At 40.0% G+C, this 18,196-nt stretch overlaps 4 protein-coding genes across 5 annotated transcripts in view; 3 read left to right on the top strand and 1 right to left on the bottom strand.

Moving 5' to 3' along the window:
• Window positions 1–3,924, top strand: part of syf2 (SYF2 pre-mRNA-splicing factor) — a 6,148-nt gene extending 2,224 nt beyond the window's left edge. Inside the window, exons 5-7 of the mRNA XM_054613816.1 lie at window positions 1,105–1,195; window positions 1,783–1,881; window positions 3,447–3,924. Coding sequence (XP_054469791.1) covers window positions 1,105–1,195; window positions 1,783–1,881; window positions 3,447–3,612 — 356 coding nt within the window. The 3' untranslated portion in view covers window positions 3,613–3,924. The remainder of the gene's footprint in view (window positions 1–1,104; window positions 1,196–1,782; window positions 1,882–3,446) is intronic.
• Window positions 3,925–6,540: 2,616 nt separating this feature from the next.
• On the bottom strand, window positions 6,541–10,089 carry rsrp1 (arginine/serine-rich protein 1). The gene is made up of 5 exons (XM_054614028.1): window positions 9,835–10,089; window positions 8,558–9,085; window positions 8,298–8,464; window positions 7,019–7,096; window positions 6,541–6,878 (listed from the first exon to the last, which is right to left on the bottom strand). The coding sequence occupies exons 2-5, from the start codon at window positions 9,063–9,065 to the stop codon at window positions 6,720–6,722; spliced, it is 912 nt and encodes a 303-aa protein (XP_054470003.1). The 5' UTR covers window positions 9,066–9,085; window positions 9,835–10,089; the 3' UTR covers window positions 6,541–6,719.
• Window positions 10,090–11,227: 1,138 nt separating this feature from the next.
• On the top strand, window positions 11,228–13,133 carry mgst3b (microsomal glutathione S-transferase 3b). Its single transcript, XM_054614055.1, has 4 exons — window positions 11,228–11,445; window positions 11,772–11,894; window positions 12,178–12,250; window positions 12,803–13,133. Exons 1-4 carry the CDS (start codon window positions 11,320–11,322, stop codon window positions 12,901–12,903), a joined length of 423 nt encoding a protein of 140 aa, XP_054470030.1. The 5' UTR covers window positions 11,228–11,319; the 3' UTR covers window positions 12,904–13,133.
• Window positions 13,134–15,110: 1,977 nt separating this feature from the next.
• Window positions 15,111–18,171, top strand: tmem50a (transmembrane protein 50A). 2 transcript variants are annotated; one of them, XM_054613337.1, is made up of 7 exons: window positions 15,111–15,217; window positions 15,564–15,667; window positions 15,840–15,952; window positions 16,533–16,600; window positions 16,850–16,942; window positions 17,229–17,289; window positions 17,399–18,170. In XM_054613337.1, exons 2-7 carry the CDS (start codon window positions 15,566–15,568, stop codon window positions 17,442–17,444), a joined length of 483 nt encoding a protein of 160 aa, XP_054469312.1. In that variant the 5' UTR covers window positions 15,111–15,217; window positions 15,564–15,565; the 3' UTR covers window positions 17,445–18,170. The 2 variants fall into 2 exon arrangements, with proteins under 2 accessions (XP_054469312.1, XP_054469311.1); XM_054613336.1 differs by lacking the exon at window positions 15,111–15,217 and having other exon boundaries at window positions 15,543–15,667; window positions 17,399–18,171.
• The last annotated feature ends 25 nt before the right edge of the window (window positions 18,172–18,196 follow it).

Raw genomic sequence — 18,196 nt, 5'->3', positions numbered from 1 at the left:
AGCAGTGTGTATATTGGTATTTCTGGCAATAAAAGGTGTTTTGAGACAGTGTGAGTCACCGCTAACACAAGAGATCCTTGAGCATTCAGCCATAACCCAAAATATTAAGCAGTTTGCTGTCAGGCAAACTGGCGAAGTTTATAATAAGTTGTTGTCAGCTTGGTCAGTTTAAGTTTGTTTTATTTATGTATTCTTAATTTTATTTGTCCTTTTTAAATTAGCCAGGGTAATCCCATTGAGATTTTGAAACTCATTTTCACAAGCACCGCATTGTTTTGCTTTTCAACCAACTCTGGTTGGTAACAACTTCATATTCACTTAAATAAATGAATAGCTGTCTGAATTAATAAAGCTGAAAGTACAGACTAAAGACTATGGCCTTTGAAAAACGGCCTTTGAAAAAAAGTCTAAACTAATTACACATTTCTTTATCAATCAAGGGGACCTTTCTGTCCCTTTCACACCTAATAATAAAGGTCAGGGTTGGCAGTCGTTGTTTAACACACTGAAGTGGTTGTCACTGATTGTATTGACTCTGGAATTTTATAGTCGCGTCAGGAAGTAACATGGAAGCAAATGGTGATTTGATCAAACCGCTTTATTTAAGTCATGACACCACAGAACCTCAGTCTATTGATTTAGTAAATTGTAATTTAATACAGTTTACTCTTGAGGAAACGAGCGGTACACCGTTAGTTTTGCTGTGCTGTATGTGAGGTTTTTCAACTTCCACCAAACAGGGAAATGTTGCTGCCTAAATCCTACGTAGCAGCCGTGTACAGAGCAATGCTGGTTGCATGTACTGTGCTTTTGGGATGTTAATCATCTTGAACTGCTCCCGATTTAATCGACTAAAGAAGAAATAAAAAGACTTGCTGTGTCTCCTAAATATGGCTGCCATCTGTTGCATCAAAACCTCCTCTGAATTAAAACCTTTAGGGAGAAAATGATCACCAGAGGGGCCTCAAGGGAGGAAGGGAGTCGGAGAGTTGCCTCCTCATCCCTCCCTAACCAGCCGCAGGTTGCGTTGCTGAGCCTCGTGCCTGCTTGATGTTTGTTCCGGTAATTATTACTCAAACTTTTTTTATTTCTCTCCGACTTCAGGTTATGCTGAGGCCCAATTCCGACAGTACCAGAGGCTCACCAGGCAAATCAGACCAGACATGGAAGGCTATGAGAAGCAGAGAGAGGATTGGTGAGTTACCCCTCTTCTTTTGCTGTGCCAACACTGTTTTTTTTTTTCTTTTTTTTTTTTCTTTATCCAGATAGACAGACAGATCAACGTGGGAAGAAATCTGGCATTAATAGATTTTTGTGCATTCCCACTAACGGGGCAATGAATATGATGACGTGAGACGTAACTCTTAAGACGATAGTCAAATAAAATGAATTGTAACATTTTGCTGGCGTAATCTTCTCAGAATTCACCCATCACATGTGCACAAAGCATTTACTTTATGTTAAGTATCGTACCCCCTCATTTGCCCCGAGGGCAGTTTTGACACACTCTTGAAGTAATTTTAGGATTTTAAAGTGCAATACACGCACACTAAGTTTGAAGGAGAGCTTGGTGCCTGCAGGTCACTCACCCTCAAAAGACTGACGCTCATGCAGAACCGTGAAGGATGCACATACACATTTCTGCCCTGCGGCCACATTATCTTCTTTCATAGTGATGACCGTTTGTCACAATGACGGAATAGAGAAGTCGGTTTTTTATCATGTTCAAATTGTGATTATCTTTGGTTATGCATTTCTAATTCCTTTACTGCTGCTCCACAGCGGTGAGGACTTCCACCCCACGTCCAACAGCCTGATCCACGGAACCCACGTCCCCACAAAGGAGGGCATTGACCGCATGGTGGAAGATGTTGAGAAACAGTAAGTCACACCCGAGTACAGACGGTAAACGACAGATGCTATATTCTCTCCTGACCCTCCATTCGTTTCATCTCGCTCTCAGCCTGCCCTAGTATCAGTTTGACTCCCTGGGCAGGCCACTAAGATTAACCCTCCTTCTAACTGACTGGTGTGACTTTAACAAGAAGCGCTCGACCAGGCTAACAAGCTGAGCGTGTATGACGGACAACTTTGACAAAATAAGGAACTGTAAATAAGGAAGGTCATTAGTCTTATCATAAAATGTTCCTCAATAGAATTTCATCTCAACATGACTTTATTCAAGTTAAATTATGATTGGCTTAAAGGGATACTTCCCCCCCCCTAAAAATTACCATTTGTATATCAATTACTCGCCCTGTGTCACCTTACGTTCTTGAAGAAAACGTTATTTTCCACATGCCTCCGCAGTGAACAGAGAAAAGTCTTGATGAATTTAAGTAAATGTAAATGTTTAACAACAGCAAATCTATATCAAAACATCTGTTTAGAGACTCAAACAAAGCTCTCTCAGTATAATCCAAGTCTCATTCATTCGCTGTGTGCCCAGCACTTCCAAAGTGCGCATCTTTGCGGAAACCTTAATATTTAAAAAAACTTTGGACTGGAGTAGCGCGTCTGCTCAAGCGTTAGACCGTTCATGCAGCTCGCATTAACTCCGAACTCATCAAGAACTTTCCTCTGTGGATTCTTCGTTCATCTTGGAGGCTTGCAAGAAAAAAACCTTAAATCTTCTTCAAGAATAAAAGGTAACCTCTGATGAGTAATTTATATAAAAATGGTCATTTTGTGGGTGAAATATTCCTTAAAGCAAATCCCACGCAACCCAAAAAATGTATTTCAGAAAGACAGTGGGTCTGGAAATTTTGAGATTGTCAAAAAAATGATGTGTGGAAATAGTGACTTTGTGACCTCTTCGCAAATTTGGAAGAGGGGGATGTTTCGCGTGAACCGGGTCGTATCTGATCTGAAGAACTCCTACAGAATGTTTCTCAGGGTCCTAGTCAGGGCACAACTCTTATTTAGACCAGGACCTTATGGCAAAGAAATGGCCCACACCATACTGTAAGTGGGTGTGGGTAGATGGTTTAGTAAACCTTTATGAAAGCTACTATACCTCCAGTGTCCCTCATATTTAACTGACACAGTTAAGTTCTTCCACAGTTTTTCTCCTTTCCATTGAAGTCCCTCTCGCCCTTTTTGTTTCTATATTCTTTCCCTGAGCTGTTCTATATTTGAGACAGTCTAAGGCTCGTGTTAAGAGATGCGACTGTGGGGCATTAGACAAGGATTCAGTTGCCAGGGTATGACGCACAACAATGCTTTGAAGACGCAGCGAATCAAGACTGGGTGCTCACAAATTGACAGTATTTTCCTCTGACTATGCATGCGTTTTAAGTTTTCCATCGCCACTGTCTTCGCCAAATTCAAATGCACACCCCCAAATTATTGCCTGCAGCCAATTATCGCTATTGGATATGCCATGGATAGTGGCCACACTAGTTCATGGAAAGCCTCTCTAAGCCGCTTTTATTTGCGATTGTCAGGATAGAGAAGCGGGCCAAGTACAGCCGACGCAGGGCCTACAACGACGACGCAGACATCGACTACATCAACGAGAGGAATGCCAAGTTCAACAAGAAGGCGGAGCGTTTCTACGGCAAATACACAGCGGAGATCAAACAGAACCTGGAGAGAGGAACAGCTGTCTAGAAGATCCAGACACCTCAGCGGACGTGTTCATGTTCACTTTTGTCTTCATTTCGGAGTCTTGGATGTTTCTTTTTCTTCTCCATACTTGCTGCATAACTAGAATACATGTATTAAAATGCTTAAAATGTACTTATTGTATTGTACGGCGGTAGTCTATCATTTGTTTTACATGATGTTGAGGTTATTGTGGGCCGTAAAGATAGTTCAATCATCTGTAAGACATGTGGTGTTCTTTGTACAGTACTAGAAGTAAAAACAACTTCTGATTATTTTTATCCTTTCTTTTTAAATAAACCACTTACAGTTATCTTGCACACTTGTTTGTTTTTTCTGTGGGCCTACTGCGTGAGGTCTCACGGTGGGAGACACTGTGAGCGTGAGAATAAACTACCCTTAAGTACCATCGAACCTCCAGGGCACATTTAGCCGAAGATGCCAGCCAAAAACACGTTTTAGTGTAGGTGCACGGAGAGATAAGGACCAACAAATGGGCAATTCAATTTATTCATTATCGTCGACATCTCAGTCTAACTAACTCGCCCCGAGCTGAGACATGAGCAGGAGAGCCTTGTGACTGGAGAAGAGATACAGAACAACAACAGGTTCCCATGCAAGTCTCCCATTGCTCAGCTCCTGTCAGTGTGAATCTAGGGGCGGTGTGCCCCCCCCACCCTCACCCTCTCCTACAGTCATCGGCTTGTGCAGTCACACCAGCACTTAACTGAATCAAACATACCATTGTATACATATCAGCTCCATCTAATCTGCATGAATCAATACAGTTGAACCTCTCAGAATAAATTTATGGGATCCCTATAAAGGATAGTGTGCAAAGGCGCCATGACACAAGTTGTTTTTTTTTTTTTACTTATGAAGGCTTTGGATGATGGCTTTGATACCCGACTCTGCTCTAGAGCTTCTAGGGAGTGGATTTAATGTTCAGATGCATGATTGTGATATTTTTGTAGTCTTATCTGATTAGCCTGAGGACGTTGGCTGGGACTCGTACAAGGAATAACACTGCATAAATCCACTGCTGTGTCTCACAGATAATCTGACACCTTTGATTCTTTCTATGCCAACTGCCTGTTTAAAGTGTTCCATGTAAAGCAGAAATGGGTATGATTTAAGCCCAGTAAGCGTAGGAAAATGCCCAGATAAATAATGAGTGTTAATAGGGGAGTTTTTCCATAGAAGCAGAGGCCTGCCAGTGTTGAAGAGTCACCGATTCTCCATGAGTCACTCCATGAGTCCTTTGAGGATGACTGTGTTACATTACAAGTCGGTCTTGTCAAACCAGAGGCGACTACGCTTTGTGTGCATATCAATAATCTTGATGTGTGTCAAGCAAAACGGTTCGCTACCCTCTGATCCGGTTCCACTAAGACTCACTGCTCTGTGTTTTTGCATGTCTTATCTCCTATCAAAGTAATTAATCAGGATTACAGGTCAGTTTACAGCAGGAGACACACAGTCTGGGAGTCAGGCATAATTAAAAACTCTGTGATTTTAACCTTTTCATTACAGCAGATTGTGACAAGCATCTAAATATCAGGCCTGACATTCAAATTTATTACCCACTTAATAGATCTTACCCGATAGATAAATTACCGTCTGGCAATAATAAACCAGTATATTTAACACTGGCTGAGATCCAGTCTATGTGAGTACACACACCCTGTAGGGCGAGTAGCACAGCCTCCATAACAGCAATATATATATATATATAACTCAAAAAGGAACATGTACAAATCATATGTAAGTTGACAGATCATCATCCATCAACTGAGTCCCATCAGCAGAAAAAAAAAATGTTTTGTGAGTGCAGCTGTGCATCCTAGTGATTGCTACATTGTTACAGGTGTTTTACACAGCAGATGTAAGGCACAGGTGTTACTAATAACGTTAACGACTGCTCTGTTGCCTTCAAGTGTCCCAGTCAGCAAAACAATGATGAACTATACCAGTACCCTGCAGACCATTCAGCCATCGTTAAGTTTATTTTTTAACACCTGTGCTTTTCCTACTGTGACATGTCCAAAAGGTCTTCCATGATACCTCAACAAGAGTATCCATTTTGTAACATTTTGTCCATATGTAAATCAAAGATGTTGGCGGTGATTCACGTCAACCTGGGTCTAAAACATTACCCATCCCTAATGACAAAGTGAGACAAAGACAAAACAAATAGAAAATGTGATAATACTGACACCGTGTGGTCAACATAAAGAATGCAGCGGCTTCTGATCCATTGACAAACACTCAGGCTGGACGATAACAAACTTAAGAAATGTGGCAGACGAGTAACTGGTGAAAAAGGCCAAATGTGCCACTCTGTCTTTATCTTTCTAATCTGTGTAGTCACTTTTGTTTCCCCTGACTCAATCCCAGCAGACGTTTTGACTCCTCATGGTAGTAAAAACCACAGGTGTTAGTTAGTCCTACTAATAACACTGATGATGGCTCCGCTCTATTCTAGTGTCAGTGAGTGACAGTGAATTAGGACCCTGAAATCAAAGCACCAAAATGGAGGTCGGCCAGGATTTATTTCATTATTTACATGTACTTAATGATTTAGTACTTTTGGGGATTTTAAATTAAGATATCACAAACACTTTAGCATGACACTGACATATCCTACATCATTTTCTACTAAAAAAAGGATGTTTATGTACTCATTTACCTGAATGTGATATCTAGGCAGCCCATAACTTTAGTCTAGTAACTGTAAGTATTAAGGTGTATTACTGTATGTATAATTAACCTTGTCACTATTAAACAGAGGTCATTTCTAATTTTTCTACATGTATTTTAGTCCATGTTAGAAACCTCAATAACTTCCCTAGATAGTTATTCAAGGCTAAAGATGCAGTCACCGAGTACAGTTCATTGATTTGTGAAACTAGTTACAGAACAGACACTTTTTAATCAAATAAATCTTTATTGAAGCACAATATACAACAAAGGGAAAAACCAAATAATCCCACCTGATCGATATCTTCACTTCTTCTCACACAACTCTTTCATCTGAAATAAAATGTCCACCATGAAATGTACATATGTACAAAATATCTACAGTTTTTACAGCGTCCACGTACTCTGCCACACTAGTGTGACATGGCGAGTGTGTGTTTGCGTGCACTGGAGGTGTGACGTGCTTTGACTGGCATCCAGTGGCCATAGGGCCTCCTGCTTTCATAGCTGTCCACTCTGGAAGTTACCTTAGCACCCGATGATGCTGTCATTGTTGGTTTTAACACGGTGTTCTAAAGGGGACAAGATTAGGAGAGTAAACATTAGGACACATCAATATAGGCTCAGGGTGATGTAAAGCAGAGTTTGGCTTTGGCTCTTAACATCAACAGTATAAGAAAAAGCATAAGAATCTGCTATTCAATTCACTTACATTAATGCTGAAAGAGATTATTTTCCTTTTTGGGGACATCCTTCGGCTGAAAATATCATCAGTCTCCGCATCACTGCTCTGTTTCAAAAAAACAAGAAAGAAGATCTAGTGAGATATGTGTGTATAACTGATGGTAGTTTGAGCTTTGACAGTTGTGAAGTTCTCATACATTATAGTTCCCATTGCTAATATTGTAAAGCACTTCTATTGCATAGTGAATTATTTATTTGTTAGTTCCACACAAACACCCCCCCACCCATCCCAATGCTGTCAAAGACTTCGCTCCACCATTTAAAATCTTCTTACAAGGACAGACATTGAAACAGAATAAAACAACAAAATGCAAAAAGAAAAGAAAAGTATCATAGTAAAAAAAAAAAAAAAAAAAAAAAAAAAAAAAATAGGATGTCTTCTCTGTCTACAGTGGCAGAATGATGGTGACGTAGGTTTCCCAGCCCTCAGCACACGGCTGGTGAACCAACTTATCTTTGGAATACGGAGAGGTGTTCTTCGTCTTTTTTTAGCTCTCTTGACAGGGATAGTCACTATAATGCAGTCCACACGCCTTTGCTCCATCAGCGAGTGAAGGATTCTGCTAAATAACAACGACCCGTTTCAACTGCAAGCATAAATACATTTGGAATGTCAAAATTCTACTGACTATCTTTATGAAGTGGAGTCAGTGTAATACAATATCTGAATTGCCCATGAAGCATCTATGTGAGGAATTAGCATTTGTATTGACTGTGTGCATCATGTCTGATAATATGCATATGTGTTTTTTATTGCAAACCTCTAGCTTACTTAGACTTTGTGAACATTGCAAGAGTTATCAGATAATCTTTCACGCAAACACGTATTGTTGTCACCTAAGTCACATGACAGCCCTTTAATCCCAGGTGCCGATGAGTGAAGGAGACCACTGTCATGTTATCTATGAAGACAGGAATAAATACAGAGAGTATGTATATTCCCTCAGGGGTCTAAAGGTTAACACAAGACACAGGAAAGTCAACACAGCATAGTCCTAAAGCTAATCAATACACCTACAGACATTGCAACAAAGATACGGTAGATCAGGCAAAGTGTAACTTTGATCAAATTAAGTGACAGATAGGATCAATTGAAAGAAATTCTCAACACACCTTACCTTGTATTAACACGTAGTCCAAGATGGGAAATAAAACTTCTGCGCCTTTAATAAGATTCTGTGAGACAGCCTTAACTTAAGTGTGTATTGTGTTCAATGTGAAGCAGACAGTAACTCTCAGACACCCACCTCTGACGGAGTCTTTTCAGGGTCTTGTCTCACCCATCTCTCTCGCAACGTCTGTTGGGACTCTGACACCTGCTCTGACTGGATTGGTTCAACACTCTCAGGAAGTTCCAGCTTCTCCACTCCTAGGATTGTGGCAGCATTGTCGCCTGCAGCCTGGATTGGTTTTCCTGAACACAAAAAATAAATGCAAAATTAATAACTTGTGCAATTCAACATTTTCCTCTAGGGTATTGACTATCCGCCCCATCAAATCTACTCACCATCAAAACTCAAGTTGACAGAAGGCTCTGAAGATCCGGACCTTGAGCTGCTGCTGTGGGTTCTGGGCGGGGATGTGGAAGACCTGCTCACAACCGTCCTGTGCCGGCTCCGACGGCTGGATGACCCGTTGCGTCGCCTGGAGGGGGACGGGGAGCCTGATGGGGCCCTGTGGCGCCGTGGTTGTGGGGATCGGCGACTGCGGCGAGCCCTGCGATGGTTGTCACAGCGGCAACGGGAGGAAGGTCTGTGGCAACGGGGGTGAGAGCGGGACCGGGTCTGAGAAGAGGATCGGCTGTTGGATGAAGACGAGGAAGACCTACGACGTCTCCTGTGGCCGCTGCGCCCCTTGTGGCCAGAGCCCAGGGAGCGCCTGTTTTTGCCCCCGCTGCTTCTGGATCGTGAACGGGAGCGAATCGAGGCCGAGCTGGTCTGGTCTAAGAGGACGTCGACTACGTCACCCTGACGGACGTGAGCGATTTCCGTGTAAGAGTCGTCTCCCTTAGTCATGGTGGTGCGTTTGCCACAAGCTGAAATGAGACAAAGTACAACAATCAGTAAAACACAAAAAGCCAGAGTAAGATAACATAAGATAATCCTTTATTAGTCCCGCAGCAGGGACATTTACAGGATTACAGCAGCATAGAGGAGAGACATAGTAAAATAAAAACAAGATCAAAAATAAGTATTATAATTAAGCAAATGAGCAATAAAAAAAACCAGTGAAGAACCCACAGTAACTGAAATATTATATCTAGAGTACATTATATAAATATAATATATAAATTATAATATAAATATATAAAATATAATATAAATTATAATATAAATATAAAAATATAATATAAATTATAAAATATAATATAAATATATAAATTATAATATAAATATATAAATTATAAAATATAAATTATAAAAATATAATATAAATTATAAAATATAATATAAATTATAATATAAATATATAAAAAAGTGCCTTGATAACATCCAGTCTACGTGTAAACATGGCTGCTGTTGTGTAACACAGCACGTAGGCCCCGCCCCCCTGGAGGGGGAGGGGCGGGGCCTATAGACGGTTCTAAAATGACGCACGTTGAAGAAGGCTTCACCAGAGAATGTTCACTAGGCCTAACGACGCCATTTGCAATTTATTGTTTATCATGAAAAACATATTTAACATACCCTCAACCTCACATTTCATAACACCACATGTACATACACGTATTAACGATGCATTAAACGTTAACTCCAGCCTCCCAGCTGACGGTGCAGTTCTTACCCGCTCGACTGTCGCTTGAAGCCTTTGTTCCGGAGACGTCGATGTAAACGGTTACACGCGCACGTTAGAGCCAGTGAGTCACTTACGGTAACGTATAACGAGGCGATGACCAACGGGTAAAGCTCGGAATGTGAGAACGGTTGTTCGTCTGTAGCTGAATGTTAGCGAAAGTTCGACCGTTGGCTGTTTGTCGACGTTGACCCGACCGTTGGCTTCACTCCTATGAAGAGACGACGCTTGGCTGGGAGGCGGAGCAACGGTAGCCTGTGGAAAATTCCAGTCACGTGTTCCAGTCACGTGTCACGTGTTCCTGTTCTTCTTCTTCTTCTTCTTCTTCTACTGTTTTACTGCGGTTGGCATCCAGCTGAGGAATGTAACCTATATCAGACTATAGACTCACAACGTGTCCCCCAAAACAAATATACAAAAACTATCTATATACTATCTATCTATATATATATATATATATATATATATATATATATATATATATATATATATATATATATATATATATAATAATAACACCACAGTGTGTTTTGACAATAAAAGTTTTTATCTCCATTTCATTTATCTTGTTTTTTGTGTTTTATGTTCATACAGTACCAGTCAAAAGTTTGGACACACCTTCTCATTCAATGGTTTTTCTTTATTTTAATTTTTATTTTTTTTCTACATTGTAGATTAATATTGAAGACATCCAAACTATGAAGGAACACATATGGAATGATGTGGTAAACAAACAAATGCTCAACAAACCAGAATATGTTTCATATTTTAGATTCTTCAAAGTAGTTGAATGAGAAGGTGTGAACAAACTTTTGACTGGTACTGTATATATACTTTTGCAATTTGTATTTCATGTGTACATAATAGTTAAATGTTTATCCTTATCCTTTCTTCTTTTTTAAACTCTTGTTTTTGTTTATTTGTCTGTTTCTGTGGACTAGTCAAATTCCTTGTTATGTTTACGCAAAAAAAAAAACATATTACATTTAAATTCAGAAAGTATGTGAACACAAGAAATGTCACTCTCTTAATGTTGGCCCACTAACACAGACAAGGTACACAACAAATTACACAACAAAGCTGGAAAAAAATACAGGTAAAGTATAGAAAGGAGTAATATGTACACAAGTGATGACCCTATACTGTGTTTAGTTAACTCATGCCTATTTTATATAAAGTCGTTGTTTTAGTAATGCACCTATACAATTAAATTAAAAATAAATTCATCAAACTGTCTATGTGCAAGCAAACACCGTATAAAACGAATTATTATTACCATTATGAAGGCATTGCCCTTTATACAGGTTATGACATCGGCCGGGAGGCGATCTCGCGATACTTCATGTAATCTCGCCTTCTGTTTACTTGGTTGCGTCCTCCTTCCACTCCTCTCGGATACGAAGTCGCAGAACGTGTTCCGTGCAGGCCACCGTCTCTTCTGAAAGCTTGGAGCAGAGGCAGATATATCGAGCAGACATGGACGTGTTGACTGTGCTGCCGGCCAACTTTGGCTATGCCATATTTACCTACCTCTACAGCTGGATTATGCTCGGGTATCTAGCAGTCAAAGTTGGGTCTGCCAGGAAGAAGTACGACGTCAAGGTAGTTTTGCTTTTTAAATAAGCACACGTGGTATTAATACTGAATACTCATTATTGCATGTGTTTTTCTTTAGTTTTTCTGGATATTATAACATGTGTTTTTCTTTAGTTTTTCTGGCTATTATAACATGTGTTTTTCTTTAGTTTTTCTGGCTATTATAACATGTGTTTTTCTTTAGTTTTTCTGGCTATTATAACATGTGTTTTTCTTTAGTTTTTCTGGCTATTATAACATGTGTTTTTCTTTAGTTTTTCTGGCTATTATAACGTGTTTTTCTTTAGTTTTTCTGGCTATTATAACGTGTTTTCCTCTGCTCTACTCTGCAGTATCCCACTATGTACAGTGACAAGGAGCAGGTGTTCAACTGTATCCAGAGAGCTCACCAGAACACCCTGGAGGTGTACGCTCAGTGGCTCGTCTTCCAGACCATTGCAGCTCTTGTGTACCCGGTATGTATCTTTTTCACACACTTAATCATACTTAACAACGGATTGCTTTGTGCGTGTTCATCCTTGACTATTAGAGCTTGAAGGTCAATTATTTAAGACTACTAAAATTGTAACCACACGCAATACCAGTTCCTAAAAAGGAGGGGCAATCAATCCTCATGATCTTTGGCATAAATGATCCTGAGTCAGAGTGATTAAGCATTTTTTATTTTTTTTCATCAAACTGGATCATCCCTGCATTTCCTGTATGTAATTATTGTTTTCTTTGTTTTTATAATCATAGTTATCAGCATCTGTGCTGGGAGCTATTTGGGTGACCAGCAGGTTTTCCTATGCGTGGGGCTACTACACAGGAGGTAAGACTGACATTGTGTTAATGTAATGTGAAAGGCCCTAAACCAAGTTCAACCACTCTTTTCATCTGTCTAATAGTTTAATAGTTCATTTCAAAACATCTCTATGCTGACAGAATTAATTTAAAATACAGACCACCAATATTATTTATATGTAGCCTATACGTTGATGTAATATAATATTATATGGGTCAAAGTTATTCAGTTTGAGGATTAAAACACAATCTAGCACTGCACTGCTAGTAGCCACAGAGGTGACAGTGATTGCCAGAGTATTTTTGTTGCTCCTCACCTAGTTTTGTTTAATCATTTACAGAATATAGCCTTGAGCAAAAGATAATAAAAAAAAAAAGTAATGCAAGGCTAAGGACCGAATTACGGTAATTGTTCAAAGTAAGTGGTTTTAGAACAGTCATAGTCATTTAATGTATTGTCACCCAATTAAAATGTCAGTGTCAGGTATCACCTTGTGAAAATATTAAGTATTGATTTGTTGTTTCATGTAATTCTGCTTTGGTGAAAGTAAGCATTGTTATCTTTTACGTTTTATTCCAGATCCGGCCAAGAGGATGAATGGTGCCTATGGCTACATTGGATACTTTGGCGTCATCTTTCTGTCCATAGCTGTAGCCCTGCAATTGCTTGGAGTCCTTTAAGACGATTGTCATATTGTTTACTCATTCATATTGTCTTGCATGTCATTTTTAAATTCATCAACTATAAAGTAGCTGTATAATTATTTGTATACTGATTTCAAACTATGATGCTAAACATATTTTTGTGGACCACAAATTTGCTACTTGATAACTTTTGATTGCATCTATTTGTTGTGAATGTCTCCATGTGATCATCAATAAAGTTAACTACACCCTGATTGATACTACAACCCGAAGGGATTTCCTCTGGTTCATTGGTCACAGTTGCAGGCATTACATTTTGTGAATAATGAAAGGGCCTTCAGCATGCTTGAAGGCCCCATGTGATTCACACATGATGTCTCAGAGTAGATTATACAGCAAATGGCTTCAAGAACATCTACAAGTTGTCTTGCCAAGCATTAATAGATCTAAGAAAATGTTTTGTTGATTGTCTCTAGGAGGTTGTTTTCTCTGAGATAACTAAAGTGTAAACTTTTCTCTTCTGTTTGTTTTAAACAAGTATTAAGCTGCTCTGCACACACACCACCGAAGCCATCCATCCATCCATCTTCCATAACCGCTTATCCAGTTAAGGGTCGCGGGGGTGCTGGAGCCGATCTCAGCTGTCAATGGGCGAAGGCAGGGTACACCCTGGACAGGTCGCCAGCCTATCACAGGGCTGACATATATAGACAGACAACCATTCACACTCACATTCACACCTACGGGCAATTTCAGAGTCATCAATTAACCTAACCTGCATGTCTTTGGACTGTGGGAGGAAGCCGGAGAACCCACGCTGACACAGGGAGAACATGCAAACTCCACACAGAAGGTTGTCTGGCCCGGGAATTGAACCCAGGCCCCTCTTGCTGTGAGGCGACAGTGCTAACCACTACACCACCGTGCAGCCCACCGAAGCCAGTCAAATGCAAATAAGCCTAAATGCAAGGAAATTAAATATAAGTATTTATTGATTTGTATTTCTGCTAAGACATGTGTTGATGTATTACTTATAAAGTACTTATAAGTACTTAACTACTTATTTTCAGCATTTATTCCTATGAAAGTATATGTCATAGTTAGTACCCTTAAATGACCAGTGTGCTGTCATTTTCTTTGGAAATAACCACAAAGTCGTCTTCAGATCGTTTGGTTGTTACATATGTAGCAACATGGATGTATAAGGAGAAGTGTAAGCCATATATCGAGTACTGTATTCTATAACATGGACCAACATGTGCATTGTAGTCTATATTGTTTTCTTTTCATCACTGTTAGTATGAACTACAGGTGATACTGCCCACGCTCATGCGCTCATTTGTACGTAACATCTTTACAAATTTAAGCAAATGAACGTTATGTTATCCCTACATACCAAATAGGCCGGGTACTTTTTGAGAGGCTCATTCAGACTCAATAAACTTGTCAGGAAGGCCAGCAGTGTGCTGGTGTGTCCACTGGATACGGTGGAGGTGGTGGGAGACAGGAGGATGATGGCCAAGCTAGCATCCCTGATGGACAACCTCTCCCACCCCATGCAGGACGCCCTGGCAGCTCTGTGCAGCTCCTTCAGCCACCGGCTGCTTCACCCCCGGTGTGTGAAGGAGAGGTACTGCAAGTCCTTCATTCCTGCTGCTGTCAGCAGGAATGAAATCCCAGTAGACCCAGTAGACCACCAAACAAAACACTTGAAAACCTGTGCAATACTATAACTATAACTATAATTATTATTATATATATATATATATATATTATTTTTCTGTCTGTACATATAATATTTCAGTTATTGTGGATTCTTTACTGTTTTTATTGCTTATTTATAATACTTGTTTTTTATTTTATTTTATCTTGTTTTTATTTTACTATGTCTCTTGTTTGCACTATAACCTATGCTGCTGTAATCCTGTACATTTCCCCGCTGCGGGACTAATAAAGGATTATTTTATGTGATCTTATCTTATCTTATCTTATCTTATCCTGTCTGTATTTATAAGATCTATTTTTTTTTTTTAGTTATTGTGGATTTTTTCATTTTTCTTACTTACTTATCTAAAATACTTGTTTGTTTTTTCTACTATGTACCTTGTTTCACTATATCTCTGCTGCTGTAATCCTGTACATTTCCCCGCTGCGGGACTAATAAAGGATTATTTTAGTTTATCTTAATTTATTCCCTTGTAATGTTGCACAACTTCCCATTTTCTCCACAACACGTGAATGCAGCAGCGCCTCCCTCCTCCAGCAGTGAGAACGAACTGCGCATGTGCGTGACTGAGCTCTATCGGAAGCAAAGTCGGGCTTATCGAGGGGAGAAAACGAAAATAAAAAGGTAAGAAACCCTGTAAACAGTGACATTCACGTTACAGCACAGTCATTCTCACGAGGCCTGCTTTCCAGCTCGGCCCTGCTGTGGTGTTTTCAGTAAAGATGTTATTTTTTAGCAACTTCGTAGCAAAAAAAAATAAACCTTCAAGGAAATGTTTGCTTGTGCCAAAGCGATGAACAAAAGGATCCAACGAGCCCACACAGGCCTGTGTTCACCCACTGTCTGTAGCAACTGTGAGCCTCCCCCGCCCCGTAGGCGTGTGTCCTGGTGCTATAATGTGTCCATAGCATGTGATTGTTGAACGAGCATCATCCACACAGAGATTATAACGTGACGCCCTTTCTCTCAGACATGTCAGGCTTCCTGGACGGGATCCGGTGCGGAGACTGCGAGTGCAATGTGGACTGGGGAGAGAGAAGAAACACCATTGCATCTGTGGCTGCTGGAGTTCTGGTATGACCCTGATTGTGTTGGATACAGGCAGATACACATGCACTGATTTGTCTTCCTGGTGTGTGTTTGCCTCTAGTTATTCATTAGTATGACTGCATGCAGAGCTGTGGGCTCATGATTTAAGTGACCATGATTCAGATGTATTACACCTTTTGTCCTCCTCTTGTTGCAGTTCTTCACTGGTTGGTGGATCATCATCGATGCCGCAGTGAAGTATCCTGATGATGGCCTGTTTCATCACGCCTATCACACCTGTGGGGTCATCGCGACAGTGGCCTTTCTCATGTAAGACGCGCACACTGTTTCTGCACACAGGAAAACGTTTGACAAAACAGTCGCCTCACAAGTTTCAATTATTTGGTGTTTCTTTAGCTTTAAGCCCCATCTCCAGGCCTTTCTCAGCGATGCTGTAGTTGTTATCATGTGACCTGAGTGTGGAGTCATGTGAGAGCTGGTGGCCGTATGTTGGGGAGGTAGGTTGTCGTTACCCCCCCGTCTCTGTTCAAGAATGGTCTCTGGTGTCAGATGTGGCTGGCCTTTTTCAATCTTTCACCAACCTAACCGTCTCCATGACAACTAAGCAACTCAAGGGCCATGGTAAGGGGCTGAAAGCTTCTGAAACACCAAGTAAAGGACCTGGTGATGGTAATGTTTTGCTTATGTTGCTATTTCCCAGCTCGTTACTTGCTCCAGTTTCTGAGTTGAGGCCTTCAAAATGCTTATATCTTCTTACAGTCTAAGGAACAGACAAACTTATCGTATCCAGTTATTACCATGGGGTCTGTCAACATAGGCAATCAGGTAAAAGTAGCTTCGGATATGTGTGTAATTATTGTTTTTTTATAATCTCATTGGACACATCCAGGATAAATGCTGTTTCAAATGGCCAAGTGAGAGGAGACAGCTACAGTGAAGGCTGCATTGGACAGACAGGTGTGTATGATGGGATATGAGGACATTTTCTATACCGCTGTATAGATACTTCCCCACAAACGTATCATTTTTCCCATTTATAATGATGGTTTCTTCACTTGATATTTTAATACCGCCACATCTGGTTTCTTATTTGAGACGGTTTTCTTGTTTCACCACTATGATATACATGTAATAAAAAACAAGCCCATATAAAATCGCTGTGTGGCGTGACCTAATAACGCACCCTTTCTTATCTCTGTTTTGCAGGCGCTCGAGTGTGGCTCTTCATCGGCTTCATGCTGGCTTTTGGCTCCCTCATTGCCTCTATGTGGATTCTGTTTGGAGGATTCGTAGTGCCTCGTAAGTCCGTTTCTTTCTGGCAACTTGCACTGACTGACAGTAATCAGTTTTGGGGTGTGACTTTGTGAGGCGTTTCACAGTATTGAGCAACTTAGAAGTGTGTGTTTTGAAAGTTGCAGAGATAAAAGAGAATGATGCCTTAACTTAATTTACATGTATTTTTATAAACCAAGCAAAATGTTGTACAGTCCCACCACTAACAGCTCTTCATTTATTAAATGTGCTACTCTGTCAAATTATAAAGGCAGCCTCGTTTTGAAAGGTGTAAATCTGTTGTTTCTTGCAGAAAAGCCTGTCGTGTACCCTGGCATTGCCATTTTCTTCCAAAATGCATTCATTTTCTTCGGGTAAGTTGGTGCTCCTCAGCAGCGTCTTACATCAAACTCATGCTTTCACCTCAGCAAAGGTGTTTTGTGGAAATATTTTTCTTATACTATCTTCCTGTACTCTGATCAGGGGATTGGTGTTCAAGTTTGGACGTACGGAGGATCTGTGGCAGTAACGGACTGTCGTCATGTCCACTGTTTGTACACTCTGCTTTCTATATTGTATGAAACAAGATGCTTTAGTGGTTATTCACTTTATATAAACACCTTTTTTAGCTTTCAAATTAACATGTTTAATTTATATTGTTTGCTGTATAATGGCTAGATCATAACTAAGCACAAGTTTTCATAGTTTCCTCAAAAGTTTTGAATATTTTCAAATGTGGCACATCATATTTTAATGTGTCTATTTGCACTCAGACTCTGTAGCCATGTTATAATCGTTTAAAACGTATGTATAACAAAACGTATTTTGGAAGCTTTACGTCTCTGAACTGTCCACTTTTTCTTTGGGTGTATTTACTTTTATAGCATCCTTCAATTTGAACAGTCTTTTAAATGGAAACAGCATAAATTATTATGGTACAAAATATCATTGAGGGCAATATTTCATAATACTGTACACATTTACTGAAAGTAACCATATAGGGTTGTTTGTGTGTTTCCTAAGATAACAATATGTCAGCTCTGACCCTTTGCAGTCATCCAGATTTATTGTTGACGGCTAATTAGCTAACACTGCTGACATGATGTAAACAAAGGTTTGACAATTGTAGCTTGTTATAAATGTACTGGAATATTTGTTTTTCACTGCAACCCATCTGCTTGTGTAACATCCAAACCATGAGGTCAGTTTCTGACGACCATGGCAGCATTAAACAGAGACATACCTGGCAGAAAATGAGTCTTGCATTCATGCTTCCACTGT

Source organism: Anoplopoma fimbria, chromosome 15, assembly GCF_027596085.1.
Source record: "Anoplopoma fimbria isolate UVic2021 breed Golden Eagle Sablefish chromosome 15, Afim_UVic_2022, whole genome shotgun sequence".
Taxonomy (NCBI): domain Eukaryota; kingdom Metazoa; phylum Chordata; class Actinopteri; order Perciformes; family Anoplopomatidae; genus Anoplopoma; species Anoplopoma fimbria.
Note: the sequence above shows the minus strand (reverse complement) of the source record. Positions and strands in the feature narration are given on the sequence as shown.